Genomic DNA, 27,055 nt, shown 5'->3' with positions numbered 1-27,055 from the left:
CTAGCATTCTTAAGGACAAAAACGGTAAGATAAGCAAATACCAATCAAGAAAAATAAGCATTGAAATGAACAAGGAACAGATGGAAACATTCTGCAGACTTAGAGAAATCCTAGGATCAGAATATGTTTTACTTTCCTACCCAGACTATAAGAAACCGTTCGATCTAACAACGGACGCGTCAGGTTTTGGTCTAGGGGCGGTTCTATCGCAGGATGGTCGCCCAATTACAATGATATCACGCACTTTGCGTGATAACGAAAAGAACGATGCAACCAACGAGCGGGAACTCCTCGCCATAGTCTGGGCACTACAAAACCTCCGCAATTATTTGTATGGAGTAAAAAATTTACAGATCTTTACCGACCACCAGCCACTCACTTACACTTACACTTACTCACTCTGATAAAAATCCTAACGCTAAACTAAAGCGCTGGAAAGAAATTATTGACGACCACGGTGCAAAGGTGATTTATAAACCTGGCAAAGAAAACTTTGTCGCTGACGCGTTGTCCCGTTGTCAAAACGTTAACGCTTTAGAGGAAGAACAAGACTCCGATATGGCTACCATACATAGTGAGGAATCGCTAAAGTATACCATAGCCACAACGGACACACCGGTTAACTGTTTCAGGAATCAAATAATAATTGAAAAGAGTAACAGCTCGTCCGTAGACACGTTCATTCTGTTTAAAAGCAAAGTTAGACACATAGTAAAAATAAATGACCGCGGCAACCTACTGAATACCTTGCATGAGGTGGTTAATGCCGAAGTGGTAAACGCAATATATTGCTCCCTACCAATCCTGGCATTTATTCAATACAAACTCGTGGAGCTATTCCCGAACACTACGTTCAGACATTCAAAAAGCTTTGTACAGGACATAAAGTACGGAACCAAACAGAAAGAGATTATGGTATCCGAACAAAATAGAGCGCATCGAGCAGCCCAGGAAAATGCGAAACAAGTCCTAAGGGACTATTTTTTTCCAAAAATGTTCCGACTAGCAACAGATGTAGCATCAAATTGCAAAATCTGTTCCATGGCAAAGTACAAACGACACCCATCCAAACAAGCAGTACCACAAATACCTATACCTACTTCTGTGGGGGAAATCCTCCACTTTGACATTTTTACCACAGACGGAACTCTTTTCCTTTCGTGTGTGGACAAATTTTCAAAATTCGCCACAGTACAGGTGATCGCGTCAAGGGCTATTGTGGACTGAACAACTATAACATTACCTCTACACAGCACCTCAAACGGCCAAGTAGAGAGATTTCATAGCACCCTGGCCGAAATAGCACGCTGTTTGAAGCTAAAGAACAATCTAATTGACACCACCGAAATAATTCTTCTTGCCACTAATAAATACAATAAATCCATTCACTCGGTGACTAACGAAAAACCCATAGACATTTTAAATTCAAAATCCGCGGAATTCAAGGCAGAAATTAGCAAAAAAATTCAACAGGGTCAGGAGAAAACCCTCGAACTCGTAAACAAAGATAGGACTCATAAAACTTACTAAGTGGGCGATAAGGTTTTCCTGAAAGCAAACAAACGCCTGGGGAATAAACTTACATCACTGTGCTCAGAAGAGGTTATTGATGCAGACCTGGGGACCACGGTCCTTATTAAAGGGAGGGTGGTCCACAAGGACAATCTACGTTAATCGTCCTCACAAGATTTTGACCTACCCCTTTGTTCCTTTCTTTATTCTTTCTGGGTTACAGAAATATTTTTTAATTGTTTAATACTAACGGCTATTAGGACGGACTCAACATTAAGACTTAACGATTACACGAACGCGGACTATATCCCGATAGAAGACAATGACATTGTAATCTGGGAGAACTACGGGTACCTACAGCACGCAACGAACATGACGACCTACGAGGACTACGCGGAACAGACAGAAGCAATGACGAAAACATTCACGGACGACCACAGAACACCAGTTAAAGCAACGGACCTTAGACATATTCGCAAATTGGTGACCACCCTTAAGTTCCACCACAGGGCTACTAGAAGCATTAATTTAATTGGTACGGCTCTCAAGGTTATTGCAGGTACGCCTGACTTTAATGATTGGGAGCAGGTAAGATTTAATCAGAACCGGTTAATGAGGGCAGATGAAGGTCAGACAGAATTAAATATAAAATTTCAAGAACGTCTAAATGAGCTCGCTAACGCAATGAATCAGATTCAGAAATACGAAACAAATAAAGAAACGCACTTGTTAGAACTCATTTTAGCAAAGAATAGAATCATCATTACAGACCTAGAGAACATCCTTATGGGCCTAACCCTAGCAAAATTAAATATTGTAAGCCCAGCTATTCTAGATAGTGCCGACGTAAGCGAATTCAGAGACAAACAGCCTATTAATATTTATATTAGTTTGGTAGAAATGTTAGAAGTATCTAGCCTAAGCGTTTTTCAAAATTCTGACATCCTGCACTTTCTCATTAAATTTCCTAATCCTAAGCTCGTATGTAAGAAAATAACAGTCTACCCGGTTCAACGCCACAAAAGAATCCTGAACTTCGATGACGGATATTTAGTTGCCGAATGCCCAACACGGAACCTCAATATCGGTGACTGCAAGACAACGGTTGTGGGGTCCCAAGGAAAATCGTTTAGTTTTAGTCGCAACGGCAGTCGGAAATGCTTTAACCCAAAGGTAGGGTGCCGAATTCAGCAACAGGGAGGGCGATATAGACGCCTCGCTCCAACTTGAAGATGTACGAAACTAAGTCTCTCTTTCTGGCGCGCTCAATGTGAGAGAACTGGGGGCCAGATATAAGGTTCAGGAAAAGTTCCGTTACTGGAAGTTTTGGAGATTTTCACGGTCACGTAGCAGCGAATGTTAGCCTAGAACTTGTCGGTCATTTGAATTTGCGATCAAAAGGGAACAGACGCGTCGAAATCTGTGGAATAATCTGTAAAAATTATAAGAAACCGCAGCCACGTTCCCGAGTAGTTGGCCTATTGGTCTTTGAGAAAAGACCAAAACTATAGTTATTGAGCAAAGACCAGAAGTAATGAACAAATAGCTAAAAGGTATAAGGGATAGATTGTGAACAGTCCGGTGAGACATATTTGTGTTACAGTGGGGACCCGGAGAGTGATCACCACCGGCCGGTTAGCCTCGCGCAAGTCGCGTGGTGCGTTCGCTCTTTTCCCATATTTGCAACGGTGGCCAAGTGGTCACTAGCAAAATACAAAGGCAACCGGTCGGTAGGAGGAAGCGGCGTAAGGTGGAGTAGGAGAAGGGCAGAGGGATAGAGATCACGTGGATGAGGAGCCGAGCACACGTGCCAACTAACCCCAATCTGGTGACGCAATAGGCGCTAAGCGAAGCAGCCAAACTTAAACTGGCTCATCCGTGTGTATCGGCGTAGCCCAAACTGCTAAACCACGCCGTGATATTGTTGCTCCGACCTCGTACCACTATTCCACATTTCCCACAATGGCTCACATCCAGAACTGATCCCAGCACTGGCCAAGCTCACACTAGGATAAAAGAAGTTTAACACGTTTTATTAATTGGAATTTAGTATTAAGAGTTTAAGAGACATTTATCTAGGTTAATTTCTATTTCTTTTTAGTATCTAAATGTAACTGCACAGGCACCACACAGCCACCTCATGCCTTTACTTGTAACACGAGAAGCGACCTTTTTACAGGAATCTGCATCTTCGATGGGCCCAACGAACCATCGCCGGAAACGAGCGTAAGTCCGTAAAAACAAACGTAAATGTTTAGCACTGTATATATAGGTGTGGCAGATAGGATAAGATAACGTAAGATGAAGCTGATACAATTTTTGAATTTTACCTTTTTGTTTTGAATTTTGAGTTATAATTTCTATATTTTGGTTTGGCGCAAATGCGTATGAAGTTTATTTTGAATTTAAGATTAAAGAGAGAACTTATAATAATTAAATAGACGGTTATTATTTGGGTCTGTTGCTTTTGTGATGCGGTTTTCAGTCACCTCCGAAGTCGTTTGAATCTGTAGAGAACATTTATACAAGGGATACCCCATAGATCCATATCGAGGTATCAAGGTAGGGAGGGTAAAGAAAGGGGAGCGAACAAAACCTTAGCCACCCTGATCAATCGATAGTTTCTCTGTTCCTGAATGCAACCCGACGTCTGTCCGTTTCCAACAGGTCCCATTTCAACTATTTTCCCGATCATTAACGAACAATGAAGTGCACTTAAATAATTATTAGAGTAGAGTGGTGTTATTTAGGAGACAAGGAAGAACCCCCACCGTTCCGACGAGCTTAGAACCGAGCAACGCTAGAAGTGCACAACACCGAAATCTCCTATACACCGTGGGTAAAGACTACCGTCGATCCCAGGGTGAACGCCGACAGTAAGACCATTCGCAGCCAGGCTTCCTTCGTAAATATCATAAAGCGGAAGGAAAGGACGGGGAGGGTTTTAAGGCCCTATGCGACAATTGGCCACTGCTGTTACTAACTGTACACTACACGGTAGGTGCCGCATTCTGCAAGGAACTGAAAAACGGCACCTTTGCTCAACAGATAGTTTCTGGGGCCACCGCGCACTGCTCCACGCTCCCAGATCATCCCAGACCCAATCACCATTGTGGACCACGGAACGCTTATCATCAACGATGCCAACGTAACGGTGACTGACGACCAAGGCCGGGGATAAAGGGTATTCGGAACCTACCTGTTAGCGTACTCTGACAAGGTACCGCTCAACGAAACCTGGTTCATAAACCAGCTGGGGAGTTCACTGAAAAACCCTGTTGTGTTGGCTATGACAATAGTAAACGACACTGCTCATCACAGCCGGCTTAGCCTCCCGTTTCTCCATGAGCTTAGCCTAAGTAACTTACACCACATCGGGGCCCTCAGAGAAAGGCTGTCATCGGGATCCCGTCTTAACATTTGCCTTATTCTGCTGGCTGCCCTTTCACTATGCACAATCCTGTACATTGGCAAATATCACCTGAAGGCCAATCGCCGCAAGAAATCGAGGGCTGACGACGATATAGAACGTGTGGGTCCTCGGGACGACGACCATTTAAAGGAGGGAGGAGTTAAAACGCGCAGGCAGAATTTAGGAAAAGTGCCAAATTGCACACCGGATCCGGTGGCCCGCACGCGTAAACGAAAGAGGTGCTGACTACGCATTCCAAGGGCAACTGTCCGCGGACCGACTCGGGCACTTGCGCAACAAGTGATCGTTGCTGGCCGGATACGGTATGCTGACACTGAAACTGGGCAACTGCGCCGCAGCACAACGAAGGCTTCGAAGTACAGCCCGGGTAGTATTTTAGTTCAGTCTTAAGTAAAACTCCGCAGCCTTAGCTCGCGTTATATTTTATTCCATCTTTGTCAGTAACACTAACCCTAACGGGCTAGTGCGAAACAAATGATTAATAAATATTATTTGAAAAACTCAAACACAAATAATCTATTATTAACTTACATACATGTTTCAAAGACCGCTTGCTTGATTTTTATATTCTTGCAGAGGGTATTATAATTTTATCCAAAAGTGTGCAATGATCTGAATTCTTGATCAGGATTACCTCCTGAGTTGATATGAGCATGTCCGTCTGTCTGTCTGTTTCTACGCGAAGTAGTGTCTCAGTTTTAAAGCTATCGACTTGAAACTTTGCACACACCCTTCTTTTCTTTGCACGCAGTATTATATCCTATAGCTGCCATATAACTGAACGATCGGAAATGAGCCAACTTTCGTGTTTTTGAAGATAGAAAGCTGGAACTTGGTACAGATTCTATTGTTGGTCAGTTGATCCGACCAATAAATTTCATAACGATCGGCCGACTATAAGACTGCCGCCATATAACTGAACGATGGGAAATGGCATTTGGTAAAAATACCAACTTTGGTATTTTTGAAGATAGAAGTTTGGGACTTTTTTTAGATTTTTTATTATAATAAATTGGGTTATATTATCATATTCTCATAGGGATCAGCCAACTATATTAGATGTTTGCGATATATATCCGGTTTTAACTGCAAGGGTATATCAACTTCGGCTCCGCCCAAAGTTAGCTTTCCTTTCTTGTTATATATATATTTTTTTTTTTATATTAAATATATTCTTGATCAGGATTGAGTTTATATGAGCTTGTCCGTTTGTCCGTATGCAGAAATCGATTATGGAATTGTGCCAGAGCTAACTCGTTTGGAAATTGCCTTTATGAGCTTTTGTCAACAGGAAAATTTTCGCTTTTATACTCCAAAGATCCAACCTTTATATCAGCTAACTTTAGTAGCAAGCCTTCAACTCTTGACATTTTCCTTACAAATTCACCGATAAATTTCTCCGAGCCAATTGTGCATACAAATCTCTCATTGGACCATTTACCAGTACTTTGTAAGTTTACTAAAGGAGTTCATTGCAGAAATGTTACACACTTGCAATACTCCAAAGCTAACTGGAAAAAATCTAAGCATATCCTCAATGTTACAACCTTTGCCAATCTCGAAGCTCTTTCGGATTTTGAAGGGGAGCAAGAAGTAGTAGATGTAAAGGTCGATATTCTTCAAGCTACATACATAATGCAATAAAACAGTGTGTACCCGAAGCGTCTGTTAGGCCCATATAATCAGTGATAGAAACGCCGGCGCCACAAGCGTAAATAGTTTTTTGCCTTCAGATAACTGCAGGAGAAAGACATCCCGAACGAAAAATAAACATAATTTGTTTAAAAAACATTCCGAAAGGCAAATACAGGCCAACAAAACCATGCTCGGTCGCACGCAAAAGCTGCTGCTGGGCATAGCGATACTAATTCTAGTCGACGTGGTTTGGGTCTCCTCCAGCGAGCTAACTAAGTTTTTGTACAATGAGGCAAAGTTTGATAAGCCATTCTTTTGTACATACTTCAAAACGTCAATGTTTAGCATTTATCTGCTAGTCATTGGAATCCTGGCTCCCTGGAAGGAATCCTGCGAGCGACAAAATGGAAACTATGCTATGATGGAGCAGAATGCAGACGATGAGAACTATTACTCCAATCAAGCTGTTTTGGGAGACCCCACCTATGTGCCCATCAGATCGCCCCACTTAGGCGCCACAGTTAACGGCAGCGCCAACTCTTTATCTGGTACCGAGAGTGATGATTCCAGTGTCCGAAGTGTGCGTTTCAGCAAGATGGCCGAGGTCCGCGAGATGTCTGCCCACGAAGCCACTGATGCTTTAATGGCACGCCTCTCCTATGCCGCCAGCTTGAGGATAAGAAGGCAAAAGACCCACCACAAGACAGAAAAGACAGCGCTCCTATTCTGCCTGCTCTGGTTCGTTGCCAACTACTTTTTCCAGTTGGCTTTGGAAATGGACGAGACTGCCATGATAACGCTGGTGAGCTCGACGTCATTTTTTATTATCTGCCTGGCAGCTGTATTTCCCTCGGCAACCGGCGACAAGCTGACCATCACCAAGCTGATTGCCGTGGCCATGAATATTGGCGGAGTGGTGGCCATCACCTTAAACGATCTACACGACACAAAGATGACGAGAGGCGTTCTCTTGGCGCTCTTTAGTGCTTTCTTTTATGCCGCCTATCTTGTTTTCGTTAAACGAAAAAGCGATACCGAGGAAAAGGTCGATATATGTACCTTTGTTTTTTGGCTTTGTCGGTCTCTGGAATCTTTTGCTACTGTGGCCTATCTTTTTCATTCTGCACTTTACGAAGATTGAGACCTTTGAATTGCCCAGCCAAGGACAGTTTGCCCTGCTTTTTCTAAACGGCTTGATTGGCACCGTTCTGGCCGAGGCTCTGTGGCTATGTGGGGGCTTTCTCACCTCTTCGCTAATAGGAACGCTGGCCATGTCATTGCAAATTCCGCTAGCCATCATGTTCGACGTCCTGCTTAAGAATAAGCCCTATTCACCCATGTTCTATATGGGTTCCATACCGATCTTCGTAGCTCTTGTGCTTGTTTCGCTTCTTATGCGAAATGACGATTCCGACCCTCTAATGAAGCTGTTCAAAATTGTATATAGAAAAGTCTGCGGTTGCCATAAGCCGAGCATTGTTAGAGTCAACGACGATGAACAGCAGGAGTCGCTGATAAGCAACAGCGATTGAATGAACGCTTTTTTGTGAAAATCGCGCTTCGACACACTTTGAATGTTGCTCATTGCAATGCAATCTAAAACTTGGCTGTTCACGAGTTCGTTTCGAATCGTTCTTTAATCTGTAGGGACAACTCATGCACAATTCCTTCTCCGCCTCCACTTGTGTTTCTCATTTTGTGCATATTGCGTCCGATATTAAATTGCGATTGTACGTACAATTTATTTATTATATTCCTACAAGTATATTATCTGTAAATAGCTTTAGCTCGTACGAATACCGTTTATCTATGTGATAGTCTTTAACGTTTTGCTGAAGTCCACCTTTAATTTATTGTGTTTCCCTAATATTCAAGCTGCGCTTATCTGTATAATTGTTGACTTCTCGAAAGCAAGAGTATAGAAAGGAGATAAATAATATATACACACATATTTATAGCTATAACAATAATTTCAAATTGTCTACCGTAAGCTTACAAAAATAAAAGCAGATCATGTGAAACTATGGCTAACTATGGCTAATAGAAACACAAATCAAATAAAATGGATTAGAACCAGACAACCCATCTTTTAGGCTAGGGTAAACTATTTGAACCACATGATTCGCCAGAAACTATTTGAGCATTACAATGAAAAATGGAATCTTAGACTGTCTTAATTGGACAAGAATTCCAGACCATTTTGGAAGCTAACTAAAATTATTAAGAACAAAAAACAGTTTATCCCAAGTTTCTTATACAATAATATAGTGTTTTCCACAAGAGAAGAAAAAGCAGATATCTTAGCAGAAGTTTTTGAATTAAAACATCACATTGCTGACAGTTTCTCAGACTATAATACCTCAACTGAAGTCCAAAACACTTTCAGCGAATTTAACAATTCCAAAGCCAGGGAAGCCCCCGGATTGTCCAAATAAGTACCGTCCGATAAGTTTGCTATGTGGTTTCTCAAAAATGTTTGAAAGATTAATTAAATCTAGGCTCAATCTGCATGTGGAATATAATAACATTTTACCCCCAGTCCAATATGGCTTTCGTGCTTTTCGAACTGTATTCACCCACTTGATCAAATCACTAACTATATAAAGGAAAGTTTTGCACGGAAAGAGTCAGTTGGCATGGTAACGCTTGACAAAGAAGCTGCTTTTGATACTGTTTGGCACCAATCCATAAGCTTATCACTTGTAACAGCCCAATATATTTAACAAAGATCATCCTAAGTTTTCTCTCAGATAGATACTTTTACGTCAGTCTTGATGGTACCAATTCGAATTAAAAACTTATCAAAGCAGGTGTCCCAGAGGGCTCTGTGCTCGGACCTGTTCTTTATAACATTTACACCTATGACATCCCCCTATTTCAGAGATGTCATACACTTATATACTTATAGACTTATATTTGCCTACGATACAGCCCTGTTTAGCTCTGGCACTACTTATAATTCGATAGAAAACGAGCTCCAAATGTCCTTAGATGCAATATCTTCTTATTTTTAAAAGTGGAAAATTAAAATAAATGCCTCCAAAACGAAATCAATTTTCTTCACCAAAAAACGGAAACTGTGTTTTCTGCAAAATAGTGAACTTAAACTAAATAACACTGGCATTAAATGGGTAAACTCCATAAAGTGTCTTGGCATTAATTTTGACAAAAAACTTATTTTCAATGGTCACATAAGTCATACCATTGACAAAATAAATAGGACCATCCGAATATTGTACCCTTTTATAAATCGCAGATCAAATCTGTCAATTCACAATAAGCTGACAATATACAAACAAATATTTTTACCCATAATGCTTTATGGATCTGAAATCTGGGGCTGTAGTGCCAAGACCCATATAAATAAATTACAACTTGCTCAAAATAAAATCTTAAAAATGATTTATAATTTAACATTTTTCTATGCGACCAACCGTCTGCATTTAAAAGCAGATATTAAAATGATCGATGCACTCATCTCTCATTCAACAAATAAATTCAATATTCGCAAATCTTATATTGCACATCCGCGTGCTGACAGGTCCTTCCCTTCCTAGTATTACGCTACTAACCACGAAATACCAGTCTTAGTTTTATCTTAGTTTCTCTAAGCCCTTTGAGCCAAGTTTTACCATTTTTTGGGTTATTAAATGTAAATAAAAATGAACAAATAAATATTAAATAAAAAAAAAATAGAATATTATAGTTGTAAAGATAGTTAATAAGTCTAAACTCTAAGTAAAAAAAAAAAAAAAATTTGTTAGCTTTAAGCAAAATTGAAATTGATATTGGAAAATAAAGCAAAATTATTGAATTGAATTGAATTGAATTTAATTGAATTGAATAAAACAAGGCAAAAACACATTTAAATTAGCCCCAAATATTTAATTAGCCAAATGAGTACTCATAATAAGAGATTGCTTTTAAGGTGTCAACACTATTTAAATAAAAGATATACATAAATACAAAAAGGTAAGAACTTATACCCTTTAAGTCTCATTTAGGCATAATATTTAATGCCACAGTAAACATAACTGTGCATCATCTTGTAAATGTAGTGAAAAGAAGTGAAAATATATATTAAGAAGATGGAGATACAACAGTAAAAATCAGAGGTAGTTCAAAACGGTGCGCCGAATTTTTTCATACAGTCTGACTAAGAGTCACTTTATCCTGCTTGATTCGCATTCAACTTTTTACCCAAAAATGCAGATTTTTGCGGCCTAGTTCCATGCAGTTTACTCTGCATTAACTCTGCAGTTTATAGCTCGCCCGTACTGATGGTTTTATAGCAACGAAGCCCCGAGAACATCAAGGATCTGCCGGAGCTCTGGAGCCACCGGCAGTGGTAGGGATCACAGCCTGAAATAGATTAAAAAATCAATTCCCAATTTTCGTTTCAATAAAACAAAGCAAAAACACACATTTAATTTAGCCCCAAATATTTAATTAGCCAAATGAGTACTCATAATAAGAGATTGCTTTTAAGGTGTCAACACTATTTAAATAAAAGACATACATAAATACAAAAAGGTAAGAACGTATACCCTTTAAGGCTCATTTAGGCATAATATTTAATGCCATAATATACATAACTGTGCATCATCTTGTAACTGTAGTGAAAGCCCACTACATACATACATGTTTCAAAGACCGCTTGCTTCATTTATGCTTCATTATATTTTTTTATATTATATATATTCATGATCGACCGGACCGACCGGGATCGGTCGACTATATCCTATAGCTGTCATATAACTGATTGATCGGAAATATTATAGTACTTTAGTGTTTTTAGAGTTAGAGACTTCCATTTTACATGAGAGCTATTTTTGGCAAATTAATACGACATGTCAAATTTCATAAGGATCGACCGAATATATCCTATAGCTGCCATATAACTGATCGATCGGAAATGACCCAACTTTCGTGTTTTTGAAGATAGAAAGCTGGAACTTAGTACAGAATATATTTTTGGTCAGTTAATCCTACCAAATTTCCGTACGATCGGCCGACTATATGTTATATCTGCCATATAACTGAACGATTGGAAATAGTTTTTGGTGTTTAGTAAAAATACCAACTTTTGTATTTTTGAAGAAAGAAGCTTGGGGCTTTTTTTTACATTTTGTATTGTAATAAATTATGGGAGAATGGTGGAAAGCATACAGGTCAAAGTGTCTGATTGCATTCAACTTGGTGAATCTAATTCAATTCAACTTGCATTCAACTTGGTGAAAGGAACCGATCTAACGTTGAAATGGAAATGGACGAGACTGCCATGATAACGCTGGTGAGCTCGACGTCATTTTTTATTATCTGCCTGGCAGCTGTATTTCCCTCGGCAACCGGCGACAAGCTGACCATCACCAAGCTGATTGCCGTGGCCATGAATATTGGCGGAGTGGTGGCCATCACCTTAAACGATCTACACGACACAAAGATGACGAGAGGCGTTCTCTTGGCGCTCTTTAGTGCTTTCTTTTATGCCGCCTATCTTGTTTTCGTTAAACGAAAAAGCGATACCGAGGAAAAGGTCGATATATGTACCTTTGTTTTTTGGCTTTGTCGGTCTCTGGAATCTTTTGCTACTGTGGCCTATCTTTTTCATTCTGCACTTTACGAAGATTGAGACCTTTGAATTGCCCAGCCAAGGACAGTTTGCCCTGCTTTTTCTAAACGGCTTGATTGGCACCGTTCTGGCCGAGGCTCTGTGGCTATGTGGGGGCTTTCTCACCTCTTCGCTAATAGGAACGCTGGCCATGTCATTGCAAATTCCGCTAGCCATCATGTTCGACGTCCTGCTTAAGAATAAGCCCTATTCACCCATGTTCTATATGGGTTCCATACCGATCTTCGTAGCTCTTGTGCTTGTTTCGCTTCTTATGCGAAATGACGATTCCGACCCTCTAATGAAGCTGTTCAAAATTGTATATAGAAAAGTCTGCGGTTGCCATAAGCCGAGCATTGTTAGAGTCAACGACGATGAACAGCAGGAGTCGCTGATAAGCAACAGCGATTGAATGAACGCTTTTTTGTGAAAATCGCGCTTCGACACACTTTGAATGTTGCTCATTGCAATGCAATCTAAAACTTGGCTGTTCACGAGTTCGTTTCGAATCGTTCCTTAATCTGTAGGGACAACTCATGCACAATTCCTTCTCCGCCTCCACTTGTGTTTCTCATTTTGTGCATATTGCGTCCGATATTAAATTGCGATTGTACGTACAATTTATTTATTATATTCCTACAAGTATATTATCTGTAAATAGCTTTAGCTCGTACGAATACCGTTTATCTATGTGATAGTCTTTAACGTTTTGCTGAAGTCCACCTTTAATTTATTGTGTTTCCCTAATATTCAAGCTGCGCTTATCTGTATAATTGTTGACTTCTCGAAAGCAAGAGTATAGAAAGGAGATAAATAATATATACACACATATTTATAGCTATAACAATAATTTCAAATTGTCTACCGTAAGCTTACAAAAATAAAAGCAGATCATGTGAAACTATGGCTAACTATGGCTAATAGAAACACAAATCAAATAAAATGGATTAGAACCAGACAACCCATCTTTTAGGCTAGGGTAAACTATTTGAACCACATGATTCGCCAGAAACTATTTGAGCATTACAATGAAAAATGGAATCTTAGACTGTCTTAATTGGACAAGAATTCCAGACCATTTTGGAAGCTAACTAAAATTATTAAGAACAAAAAACAGTTTATCCCAAGTTTCTTATACAATAATATAGTGTTTTCCACAAGAGAAGAAAAAGCAGATATCTTAGCAGAAGTTTTTGAATTAAAACATCACATTGCTGACAGTTTCTCAGACTATAATACCTCAACTGAAGTCCAAAACACTTTCAGCGAATTTAACAATTCCAAAGCCAGGGAAGCCCCCGGATTGTCCAAATAATTACCGTCCGATAAGTTTGCTATGTGGTTTCTCAAAAATGTTTGAAAGATTAATTAAATCTAGGCTCAATCTGCATGTGGAAGATAATAACATTTTACCCCCAGTCCAATATGGCTTTCGTGCTTTTCGAACTGTATTCACCCACTTGATCAAATCACTAACTATATAAAGGAAAGTTTTGCACGGAAAGAGTCAGTTGGCATGGTAACGCTTGACAAAGAAGCTGCTTTTGATACTGTTTGGCACCAATCCATAAGCTTATCACTTGTAACAGCCCAATATATTTAACAAAGATCATCCTAAGTTTTCTCTCAGATAGATACTTTTACGTCAGTCTTGATGGTACCAATTCGAATTAAAAACTTATCAAAGCAGGTGTCCCAGAGGGCTCTGTGCTCGGACCTGTTCTTTATAACATTTACACCTATGACATCCCCCTATTTCAGAGATGTCATACACTTATATACTTATAGACTTATATTTGCCTACGATACAGCCCTGTTTAGCTCTGGCACTACTTATAATTCGATAGAAAACGAGCTCCAAATGTCCTTAGATGCAATATCTTCTTATTTTTAAAAGTGGAAAATTAAAATAAATGCCTCCAAAACGAAATCAATTTTCTTCACCAAAAAACGGAAACTGTGTTTTCTGCAAAATAGTGAACTTAAACTAAATAACACTGGCATTAAATGGGTAAACTCCATAAAGTGTCTTGGCATTAATTTTGACAAAAAACTTATTTTCAATGGTCACATAAGTCATACCATTGACAAAATAAATAGGACCATCCGAATATTGTACCCTTTTATAAATCGCAGATCAAATCTGTCAATTCACAATAAGCTGACAATATACAAACAAATATTTTTACCCATAATGCTTTATGGATCTGAAATCTGGGGCTGTAGTGCCAAGACCCATATAAATAAATTACAACTTGCTCAAAATAAAATCTTAAAAATGATTTATAATTTAACATTTTTCTATGCGACCAACCGTCTGCATTTAAAAGCAGATATTAAAATGATCGATGCACTCATCTCTCATTCAACAAATAAATTCAATATTCGCAAATCTTATATTGCACATCCGCGTGCTGACAGGTCCTTCCCTTCCTAGTATTACGCTACTAACCACGAAATACCAGTCTTAGTTTTATCTTAGTTTCTCTAAGCCCTTTGAGCCAAGTTTTACCATTTTTTGGGTTATTAAATGTAAATAAAAATGAACAAATAAATATTAAATAAAAAAAAAATAGAATATTATAGTTGTAAAGATAGTTAATAAGTCTAAACTCTAAGTAAAAAAAAAAAAAAAATTTGTTAGCTTTAAGCAAAATTGAAATTGATATTGGAAAATAAAGCAAAATTATTGAATTGAATTGAATTTAATTGAATTGAATAAAACAAGGCAAAAACACATTTAAATTAGCCCCAAATATTTAATTAGCCAAATGAGTACTCATAATAAGAGATTGCTTTTAAGGTGTCAACACTATTTAAATAAAAGATATACATAAATACAAAAAGGTAAGAACTTATACCCTTTAAGTCTCATTTAGGCATAATATTTAATGCCACAGTAAACATAACTGTGCATCATCTTGTAAATGTAGTGAAAAGAAGTGAAAATATATATTAAGAAGATGGAGATACAACAGTAAAAATCAGAGGTAGTTCAAAACGGTGCGCCGAATTTTTTCATACAGTCTGACTAAGAGTCACTTTATCCTGCTTGATTCGCATTCAACTTTTTACCCAAAAATGCAGATTTTTGCGGCCTAGTTCCATGCAGTTTACTCTGCATTAACTCTGCAGTTTATAGCTCGCCCGTACTGATGGTTTTATAGCAACGAAGCCCCGAGAACATCAAGGATCTGCCGGAGCTCTGGAGCCACCGGCAGTGGTAGGGATCACAGCCTGAAATAGATTAAAAAATCAATTCCCAATTTTCGTTTCAATAAAACAAAGCAAAAACACACATTTAATTTAGCCCCAAATATTTAATTAGCCAAATGAGTACTCATAATAAGAGATTGCTTTTAAGGTGTCAACACTATTTAAATAAAAGACATACATAAATACAAAAAGGTAAGAACGTATACCCTTTAAGGCTCATTTAGGCATAATATTTAATGCCATAATATACATAACTGTGCATCATCTTGTAACTGTAGTGAAAGCCCACTACATACATACATGTTTCAAAGACCGCTTGCTTCATTTATGCTTCATTATATTTTTTTATATTATATATATTCATGATCGACCGGACCGACCGGGATCGGTCGACTATATCCTATAGCTGTCATATAACTGATTGATCGGAAATATTATAGTACTTTAGTGTTTTTAGAGTTAGAGACTTCCATTTTACATGAGAGCTATTTTTGGCAAAATAATACGACATGTCAAATTTCATAAGGATCGACCGAATATATCCTATAGCTGCCATATAACTGATCGATCGGAAATGACCCAACTTTCGTGTTTTTGAAGATAGAAAGCTGGAACTTAGTACAGAATATATTTTTGGTCAGTTAATCCTACCAAATTTCCGTACGATCGGCCGACTATATGTTATATCTGCCATATAACTGAACGATTGGAAATAGTTTTTGGTGTTTAGTAAAAATACCAACTTTTGTATTTTTGAAGAAAGAAGCTTGGGGCTTTTTTTTACATTTTGTATTGTAATAAATTATGGGAGAATGGTGGAAAGCATACAGGTCAAAGTGTCTGATTGCATTCAACTTGGTGAATCTAATTCAATTCAACTTGCATTCAACTTGGTGAAAGGAACCGATCTAACGTTGACGACCATAGCAAGCGTAAAAAGGACAATGATTTGAGAGTATGCACCTGGAACGTACGAACATTGTACAGATCTGGTGCTGCTCAACAACTAGCAGATACCCTCAACAAATATAGGGCTGACATCACTGCTATCCAGGAAATGCGATGGGTAGGAAAAGGCTGCATAAAGAAGAAGAACTGTGACATTTACTACAGCTGTCATCCAGAACGGCATGAATTTGGTTGTGGTTTCGTTGTAGGTGCCAGGATGCGGCGCCGAGTCTCTCCATTTCGGCCAACAAACGAGAGAATTGCAACGATCCGAATTACTGCCAAATTCTTTAACATCAGCCTGATATGCGCACATGCCCCAACGGAGGAAAAGGATGATGCCACCAAGGACGCTTTCTATGCGGATCTCGACCGAGCTTATGGCCGCTGTCCTTCCCATGACATTAAAATTCTCCTCGGGGATTTTAATGCCAAGGTAGGGCGAGAAGACATCTTTGGTGCTACCGTCGGGCGATTTAGTCTACATGAGACCACCTCGAGCAATGGTCTCAGATTAATAGGCTATGCAGCTGCGCATAATATGGTGGTTCGTAGTACTGGATTCCGTCATTTGGACATACATAAAGCATCTTGGCTCTCTCCCGATCGACTGACCAGAAATCAGATCGATCATGTTGTGATCGATGCAAGGCACGCATCTAATATACTCGACGTTATAATCGTGCGATGCTGTCGGGGTCCCAACATCGACTCCGACCATTATCTTGTTGCAGCTAAGATTCGCACACGGCTATGTGTGGCGAAGATTGCACGTCGAAGTGCGTTAAGAAGACTGGACATCGGAAAGCTGCAATCACAACAGGCAAAGAATGCATTCTCCACTCACGTCTCGGGGCTATTAAGCCGAGCACCTTCAATACCTGAAGACATAAGCGATATGTGGGCGCTCATATCTCACTCCCTGCGAGCTTCGGCAGAAGAAGTGCTTGGATTCCAGCGTCCTCTAACAAGGAATCCATGGTACGATCAGGAGTGTCATGACGCAACAGCTGCAAAGGACGCCGCCTACAGAAGAACACTGCAGGCTGGGACGACACGAGCTATTGTGGATGTATACAGGTCGAGAAGAAGAGACGAAAAACGCCTTTTCAGACGCAAGAAGAAAGAGCAGGAAAGGCGAGAGTGTGAGAGCACAGAGAGCAGCAGGCGCAGAAATGAAGCACGTAACTTCTACCAGAGGGTCAAGCGTCTGACCCAAGGATTTAAGACTGGTGCAATGGCGTGCAGGGACGATGATGGAAATCTTGTCACAGAAGCAGAGGTCGTGCTGAGGTTATGGAGCGATCACTTCTGGAGTCTGTTATCTGGCTCAAGCACAGACTCTGAAGACTATGATCCACGAACCCCAATCTATGGCACGGATATTGAAGTGCCAATCCCAAGTCATATCGAAGTCAAGGATGCAATCCAACGGCTTAAAAACCACAAGTCTGCAGGTGCTGACGGCCTGCCGGCAGAATTGTTTAAGGCAGCCGGTGATATGTTGGTAGGGAGCATGCACCAACTAATCAGTAAGATATGGCTCACGGAGAGCATACCCTAAGATTGGAACCTCAGCATGATCTGTCCCATCCTGAAGAAGGGTGATGCCACGGTGCGCACCAACTACCGCGGAATTAGTCTTCTTACAGTTGCATACAAGGTCCTAACGAGCGTATTGTGTGAAAGACTGAAACCCCATGCTGAAGCATTGATTGGACCTTATCAGTGCGGGTTCAGGCCTGGCAAGTCCACTGTTGACCAGATTTTCACCTTGCGCCAAATCCTGGAGAAGTCTTACGAAAACCAGCTTGGTATACCAGCAAAGCTGACTAGACTTTGCAAAATGACATTGAGCAACACCATCAGCTCTGTCAAGGTAGGAAGTGGCCAATCCGAAACCTTTACTACCAAGTGTGGCCTCAGACAAGGTGACTCGCTGTCTTGTATACTCTTCAATATTTTAATGGAGAGTATTATAAGAAAGGCTGGTGTACATCGGACGGGCACGATATTAACCAACAGATGTGTCCAGCTCCTTGGTTACGCTGATGATATTGATATCACGCACCAAGCGTGATTTTACAGGAGCCTTCGCGGCTATTGAAAAGGAATCTGCAAAAGTAGGACTAGCAGTGAATATAGAGAAAACAAAGTTTATGGTGTGTTCTAGCAGTGAATTGCGGCGTCTTGATTCTCAGCTGACTGCAGAAAACTATAGCTTTGGGTCCGTCAAGGAGTTTATCTACCTAGGCACTGCTATAACAAGCACAAATGATGTCAGTCTGGAGATTAAGCGGAGAATAACACTTACCAACAGGTGTTACTTTGGGCTCAGTAGGCAGTTCAATAGTAGAGCTCTCTCTCGACGCACAAAAACCACACTCTACAAGACGCTCATTCTTCCAGTACTCCTATATGATGCGGAGTGCTGGACAGTGACGCAGACAGATGCAGCTGCTCTTGGAGTGTTCGAGAGGAAAATTCTTCGAAAAATCTTTGGTCCAGTCTGCGTAGACGATGTTTATCGCATCCGATACAACCACGAGCTGTATGAGCTTTACGGTGATGTTGACGTAGCCAGTCGAGTGAAATCTCAAAGACGTTGCCCGTATGAATGAAGACACTCCGGCTCGTAAGGTGTTTGGTGCGGTGATTATTGGGACACGAAGAAGAGGACGACCCCGAACGCGTTGGCAAGACCAGGTGATGGAAACCCTGTCCACACTTGGGGTTACCAACTGGCAAATGCGCGCTCAGGACAGAGACGCGTGGAGGCACATTGCGCTTCAGGCCGAGACCCGATAAAAGGGTTGTCATGGCCATATAATAAAATATTTTTGAAAAATCTTACGAATTTCCAAAGGAGAAAAATACTGGATCGTGACGACTCGACAAGTTTGGGAATTGACCGACTCGTTCCAAGACGACTGGTGAAAAGTGGGAATAGTGTGGTAGTTGTTAAATGTAGCATATGAGAGGTAACAACAAAAAGCACAGTAATATCGTATTGTAAGTTATTTGAAGCGGTTGGATGGATTAGGCGGTATTTCAATATCGGTTTGCTATAATAAAAATATTTAATAAAACATAATTCCCTCACTAATGTAACCAAATTCATAAGCAATGGAAGACCTTTCTGCACGGAAGGACTGCATGTAAGTGTTTCTATCCCAAAATGCCCAGAAACCAAAAACAAGAAGCTACTTAATAATGCCATTGCTGTAGGAATTTCCTTCCTTGGTTATTAGTTCACTTACTTAAATCATTTAGTATTAAGTTAATTGCTTAGTTGTAATGTTGAACATAAAAAAAATAGAAGTATTATAATTCCGGCGAAGTTGGATAATTAATAGCTTGCAATCAGGGACTGTAGGCTGGAGGAGATCTGCAGTACATAATCTGCAATATAGAAGTTCCGAGAAGTTCTCCCAACAGCTCCACGCTATGCTTAATTGGAAGACGAACCGAATATGCACTTGACTCAAGATGAACGAAGTGGACATCGCAGTCGAGCTCCTCTGGTTAGAGAGGTCAGCTGAGCCTGAGAGGTCGCAGCTACCTCTTCATTGGCAAGACTCGAGCCGAAAGCAGTGAAAGAAGAAGTGCTGGGTAATTGCTCGCAAGCGACAGGGCATGAAGCCTGCGATTACACGTTGGGTAGCGGGAGGATGAGCATCCGCGGGCTGAGTGCTCAGACTTGAAGCAAATCCGGAGGTCAAAACGCCGGATTTAAACGTATCGTTCATTAACTGGCAAGGCGAGGAACCTTGGGCAAGAAGGAACAGCATGTGCTCCGCACAGGAGGTGGCGGAGCATTAAGGAGCAAGCATGAACGTTGGCTGATTCGCTGGCAAATGCTAAGACCAATTCCGCAGGCTCAAGGGTACGCCACCTTTTTTCCAATAACCCATAGCCATAGATTCCCAAATTGGCACTGCTTCCTGTGAGAGATCTTCCTACTTGGTCTTTGTGGCAGGGTCCAGCTTTTGTAAGATGATCTGGATGAGGAGGTATCCTAGAATTTTGTCCGCCGTCCCGGAAGTAATAAGGCCCGCATATGACCATTGAACCGGCCGGATAACCCCAAAAAAATCCCGGCTCGACTACCCTAAACTGCAGGATCTTGTTGATGTGCGCCTGAAATATTAACTGTCGATTGCTTAAACGGTTGTGTAAGATAACAGGCAACATCATAGATAGCATCAGTAATCTCCAGCGCTCTTACAGTCTCCAAAGCTGACTCCCGCAGACATAAAATGATCCATCTGAGCTTTTCCATCTTGATCAAGTGAGGATAGCTGTCAATCATCGTCCTAAACAAGGCGCAGAAATCTGGCCACTTGGCATAGCCACCGCTGAATGTTGGCATCGTCAACGGGGGCAATAAGGAAGCAGGCCTGCTTCCACTCGAAGAGTGGGCAGCAACTCTCATGGAGCGGTTGGCAACTTCCACCACCAACTACCAGCAAGGTGCACGCAAAACTGGGAAAAACAAAATAAAATAAAAAAGCCCGCTGTTCGCCTTTAAAGTATTTTACACTATTCAATCAACCGGAAAGTGTTTTACCAACAGGGCGCGAGCAGCACCGGCCAATCATTAGGTGGCCGCAGCAGATAGGCCAAGGACCAATACGAGCGGGGAGGGGCAGGGTTCCATCATCGAGTGGCAAAGACGGAATCAACGTGGAACATAACGGTTCCCGGAGCAGCAGCAGACGAATGGAAAGGCAAGGTTTCATCACCCAGTGGGAAGACGGAATCAACGTGGAACGTAACGGTTCCCGGAGCACCAGTGGACGAATGGAAAGGCAGTGAGGGCGGTGAGGGGCAGAGCTCCATCATCGAGTGGAAAGACGGAGTCAACGTGGAACGTAACGGTTCCCGAGGCAACGGTGAGGACATGAGCACACCGCGCAGCCGTGTTCAGAATGTGCGACAAGACTAGTAGCAGCAAAAGAGCAAGGAGCAACGGGGGAGGCAAAGGAGGGCAGCGGCGCATCGCATAGCAACAGCAGGGGTCAGCGGCCGAAAGGAAAGGGCAACGGCCGCACGGACGGCCACCTGCCAGCGGGAAAGCGGCGTGAGATTGGAAGCTGGAGTAACGGCCGCCGGCCAGCGGGAAAGTGGCGTGATATTGGAAGCAGGAGTAACGGCAGCCCGCCAACGGGAAAGGGGCGTGATCTGTGGAACAGAATCCAGAAAAATAAACGGGCGCTCCAGTCAGTATAAAAGGAGGCTTATTGGAGCGGATCGGGACGAGTCTTTTTAGGAAGCTTGTAGCGTTGAGTTGGAGGACCGCCTGTGGAGAGTCCGCAATTTAAGTGTTAGAGCGTTTCTAAAAGGATTCGGTTGGTTGGAGTTGAAGGACCGCCTTTGGAGAGTCCAACAGCCAAACGCAAGGAGAACGAACAAGACGAGAAAGGATCTGTACTGGGACAGTTCCTTGAAAAGACCTAGGCGACAGGAGACGAGTTGCACCGGTTCCTGGCCCCGGCAGGTAGCCTTGCAAGGAAGTGAGGGAAGGATAAGTCTGGTGCACGCCACACTGACTCCTGACTCACAACCAACAGGCGTGGTTCTGCAACGGAAGGACAGGCCCGGTTTGCTCCAAAAGACGCTAAGGACAGAACGAGAAAGGATCGGTGTCGGTCGGTTTCCTCGACAGCTATAGGGTATCAGAGTCGAGTTGGGCCATTCCCGGTCAAAGCAGGTAGCCTTGCAAGGAAGTGAGAAAAGAATTAGTCTGGCGCACGCCACACGGATTCCTGACTCGCAACCAACAGCCGTGGTCCTGCAAGGCACGGATAAGCCGACTCGAGAGCTCGCGCCCACTTAGGAACGCGATCAGGGAAGCGCCGATCACCCAATGAGCAGCTCTTGATCCGGGCCCATTGACGCGTACGCGCGGTGGTCACCCGGCCAAAGGGAGGCGTGACATACGGTCCTGGACAGGCGACTTTTGACCCCGTCGGGACTGACAAGACTTCGGCGACTCCCAATCCAGGCCCGCCGGTGCGAAAAGCACGGCGTTTTCCTGGCGTAGAGGAGCCGGCTGTAGGCAGCAAACTCTGAACCGGGGCCGCTGGTGCGCATGCACGGCGTGTCTTCCTGGCGTTGCGGAGGCGACAATCAGTAGCCATCTCCCGAACCGGACTCGCCGGTGCGAAAAGCACGGCGTTTTTCTGGCGTAGCGGAGCCGAACCAGGTCCGCCGGTGCGCATGCACGGCGTGTCTCCCTGGTGTTGCAGAGGCGACAGTCAGTAGCTAACTCTCAAACCAGACTCGCTGGCGCGCAAAGCACGGCGTTCTCCTGGTGTAGCGGAGGCTACAGCCCGCCAACTCCCGAGCCCGGCGGTACAGCGCGTAGGCGCGGTATCCCCGGCAACTTAGTGGAGGCCTTTCAGTGGGCAGCCGAAGTCCAGACCAGACCAAGTCAAAGAGGTAAAAGGCTCGACGACAGAACACCAAAGAGGAACCCCCGGCAACGAAAGCAACGACGGAACAACAACAACGGAGCAGACCATCAGGACGGCCAAAGGAGGCACCAAGGGTCACGAATATTCGGAGTGGGGCCCGTTCTCGGGAACCCGGTTAAACCATCATTGTAAACAGAAGGAGCAGCAAATAAAGAGACTGCATAAAATTAAAGCTATTGTATTATTTCTGGGCTCGGGCAATCACGTCGAACTATAAATTCGGTGGAACTAACCCGCAGACTCTGTGAGCTAGCCGCGGCATATTATGGCGAGCGGAAGCAAAGAAAACAGTTCGTTACAGTCATTGGATGAAATGTTTTTTTTTAACAACAAGCACGAGTGAGACCCATTTTTACAAGCTGTAATTTTAACAACAATTTGAATAATCGGAAGTAACACAGCATTGGACTTTTTTAAATTTAAAAAAAAAATAGAAAAATTTATTTTAAAAAATGAGAGATAAATATTTTAAATATGACCCGCTCGTACTGATTATCAACAAAACCACGATAACAATGATCTTCCAAAGCTCCAGTCGCCGGCAGTGACAGCGATCATAGCCTATAATAGCTACAGCAAGACACAAGAGCTAACTTCGGAGTTAGCTCTACCCTTGCAGTTAAGATCGGATATAGTTGGTCGATCCCTTAGAAATTTGGTATTGGCATTTCCGATCAATCAGTTATATGGTAGCTATAGGATATAAACGGCCGATCCCGGCCGTTTCGACCTCCGTGCGTGCAAAGGAAATAAAGGTGCAAAGTTTAAAGTCGATTTGAAATGAGAGACTAGTTCGATTATATCATAAATATATACTTTATAGGTCAGATCCTAAAACACGGTGGCCATCACAGTTCTGGCCGATGAGACAGTCTTCTTTGGAGGAGGTTCGCCAGATGAAGTCCACTGTTTTGACTGTTCTTTGGTCTCTGGTGTGTACCAGTGGATTCATGTTTCGTCGACGGTCACAAAACGACGCATAAATTCCTTCGGATTGCGCTTAAACAGCGTGAAACAGTGCTCTGAAGTAGTTTTACGGTTGCGTTTGTTGTCCAAAGTGAGCAAACCCGGCACCCATCGCACTGACAGGTTTCTCATGCCCAAAATGCCTTTCAGTAGCACTGTCAACGGATACGCCGTTTTCATAATTTTGGATTTTGGGCTTTTTATAATTGAATTGTTAGTTATTTAAATCTAGTATAAGATTGCTTAGGGCGGAGTTGGAGCGAAAGCTCATAGTCGCTCTTGTGCAACAGATAAGTAAGGCTTCAGATTAAAGCAAAAATATATAGATCTCGTCTTATCTCGTCTTATATTTAGCAGCCAATTATTTTTTATCACTAATTATTTTTTTTTATTTTTTGTTAAAGATAAAATAATCTTGTTAAAGAAGCACTATAATTCGTGCTCATCGGACATATATACAAATACTGTGCCTATATCAAAATCTCTGTCGTCGCAATGTAAATAAATTCCTTACCGACATCGGGATTTTGCAGCATCGGAGCAGTTATAGTAGTCCATTAATTTATTTCAAAAAAGGATAAAATTGAGGGTGATTTTGAGGGTGTTAGAAAAGTTTCGTTAGAAGAAGAAAAAAAGAGGGTGTTAGAAGAAGAATATATTCGATCTAATGAACAATTCCTAATAGGTCTTTTCAAAAGTTCCAAATCACTGTCGCACTGTGTAATCTTTCAAAGGGACGACCCTTTGCTATCGTGCAAAGGGAAAAAAAGGGATATATTTTTTTTAATTCTTTAAGGATTTGCTTAAAAGATAATTAATGTTTTAAATTTCTAGTATTTTTTTTTTAATTTAGGTAATAAATTATTTTCAGAAAAATCGAATATCAACATTAGACTGGCCAGGCGATAGTCCTGATTTCTATCCGATCTAATATCGTTGTCCTATTTTAAAAGTTAAAATACATAAAAAGAAACCCAAAACATTAAGAGAATTTAATTTAACAGTGAAAAGTGTCTGTTACAAAGACATAATTAAGAAAACTAATGAATACTTGGTAGATAGTATGCCATCAAGAATAAAGGCCGTATTAGAAACTCAAGGAAAACCAATTAAATACCAAAGATTCAAAACGAAATTATTTTTTAATACGTTAAATACTAGGCTATTAAGAAATAATTTTCAAAAATTCGTGTTACCTTGGAATAGTTTTGAAAAACAATTTTTTTGTTTGCCTACATTTTTGTTAATTCCATCGAATATTGAAGTATACGTTATTTCCAAATAAAACAAAATTAAATTTAAAAGAACACGTTTTTAGTAGTAGTATTTTCTGCCTGTCCGCATTTCATTGTCCGCTACTGTATTAACAATGATCTGTTATTCTAGATTATTAGAACTAAAAATAAAGATAATTTAAGCTTTCAGTGCGCAGCCGAAGTCCAGACCAGACCAAGTCAAAGAGGTAAAAGGCTCGACGACAGAACACCAAAGAGGAACCCCCGGCAACGAAAGCAACGACGGAACAACAACAACGGAGCAGACCATCAGGACGGCCAAAGGAGGCACCAAGGGTCACGAATATTCGGAGTGGGGCCCGTTCTCGGGAACCCGGTTAAACCATCATTGTAAACAGAAGGAGCAGCAAATAAAGAGACTGCATAAAATTAAAGCTATTGTATTATTTCTGGGCTCGGGCAATCACGTCGAACTATAAATTCGGTGGAACTAACCCGCAGACTCTGTGAGCTAGCCGCGGCATATTATGGCGAGCGGAAGCAAAGAAAACAGTTCGTTACAGTCATTGGATGAAATGTTTTTTTTTAACAACAAGCATGAGTGAGACCCATTTTTACAAGCTGTAATTTTAACAACAATTTGAATAATCGGAAGTAACACAGCATTGGACTTTTTTAAATTTAAAAAAAAAATAGAAAAATTTATTTTAAAAAATTAGAGATAAATATTTTAAATATGACCCGCTCGTACTGATTATCAACAAAACCACGATAACAATGATCTTCCAAAGCTCCAGTCGCCGGCAGTGACAGCGATCATAGCCTATAATAGCTACAGCAAGACACAAGAGCTAACTTCGGAGTTAGCTCTACCCTTGCAGTTAAGATCGGATATAGTTGGTCGATCCTTTAGAAATTTGGTATTGGCATTTCCGATCAATCAGTTATATGGTAGCTATAGGATATAAACGGCCGATCCCGGCCGTTTCGACCTCCGTGCGTGCAAAGGAAATAAAGGTGCAAAGTTTAAAGTCGATTTGAAATGAGAGACTAGTTCGATTATATCATAAATATATACTTTATAGGTCAGATCCTAAAACACGGTGGCCATCACAGTTCTGGCCGATGAGACAGTCTTCTTTGGAGGAGGTTCGCCAGATGAAGTCCACTGTTTTGACTGTTCTTTGGTCTCTGGTGTGTACCAGTGGATTCATGTTTCGTCGACGGTCACAAAACGACGCATAAATTCCTTCGGATTGCGCTTAAACAGCGTGAAACAGTGCTCTGAAGTAGTTTTACGGTTGCGTTTGTTGTCCAAAGTGAGCAAACCCGGCACCCATCGCACTGACAGGTTTCTCATGCCCAAAATGCCTTTCAGTAGCACTGTCAACGGATACGCCGTTTTCATAATTTTGGATTTTGGGCTTTTTATAATTGAATTGTTAGTTATTTAAATCTAGTATAAGATTGCTTAGGGCGGAGTTGGAGCGAAAGCTCATAGTCGCTCTTGTGCAACAGATAAGTAAGGCTTCAGATTAAAGCAAAAATATATAGATCTCGTCTTATCTCGTCTTATATTTAGCAGCCAATTATTTTTTATCACTAATTATTTTTTTTTATTTTTTGTTAAAGATAAAATAATCTTGTTAAAGAAGCACTATAATTCGTGCTCATCGGACATATATACAAATACTGTGCCTATATCAAAATCTCTGTCGTCGCAATGTAAATAAATTCCTTACCGACATCGGGATTTTGCAGCATCGGAGCAGTTATAGTAGTCCATTAATTTATTTCAAAAAAGGATAAAATTGAGGGTGATTTTGAGGGTGTTAGAAAAGTTTCGTTAGAAGAAGAAAAAAAGAGGGTGTTAGAAGAAGAATATATTCGATCTAATGAACAATTCCTAATAGGTCTCTTCAAAAGTTCCAAATCACTGTCGCACTGTGTAATCTTTCAAAGGGACGACCCTTTGCTATCGTGCAAAGGGAAAAAAAGGGATATATTTTTTTTAATTCTT

At 41.2% G+C, this 27,055-nt stretch overlaps 1 protein-coding gene and 2 pseudogenes across 1 annotated transcript; all 3 read left to right on the top strand.

The window, feature by feature from the left end:
• The first annotated feature begins 6,692 nt into the window (after window positions 1–6,692).
• Window positions 6,693–8,604, top strand: LOC108131837 (solute carrier family 35 member F5 pseudogene; annotated as a pseudogene).
• Window positions 8,605–11,840: 3,236 nt separating this feature from the next.
• LOC122321392 (solute carrier family 35 member F5-like) lies at window positions 11,841–13,095 on the top strand (annotated as a pseudogene).
• Window positions 13,096–16,572: 3,477 nt separating this feature from the next.
• On the top strand, window positions 16,573–17,919 carry LOC122321425 (uncharacterized). Its single transcript, XM_043211312.1, has one exon. The coding sequence runs from the start codon at window positions 16,573–16,575 to the stop codon at window positions 17,917–17,919; it is 1,347 nt and encodes a 448-aa protein (XP_043067247.1).
• Window positions 17,920–27,055: the final 9,136 nt, after the last annotated feature.

Source organism: Drosophila bipectinata, chromosome XR, assembly GCF_030179905.1.
Source record: "Drosophila bipectinata strain 14024-0381.07 chromosome XR, DbipHiC1v2, whole genome shotgun sequence".
NCBI classification, from domain to species: domain Eukaryota; kingdom Metazoa; phylum Arthropoda; class Insecta; order Diptera; family Drosophilidae; genus Drosophila; species Drosophila bipectinata.
The sequence above is the reverse complement of the archived record's forward strand: the minus strand, read 5'-3'. Positions and strand labels throughout refer to the sequence as shown.

Excerpts from the sequence above, each read along its gene's own strand:
- LOC122321425 (XM_043211312.1), top strand. The coding sequence starts at position 16,573 with ATGCGGCGCCGAGTCTCTCCATTTCGGCCAACAAACGAGAGAATTGCA.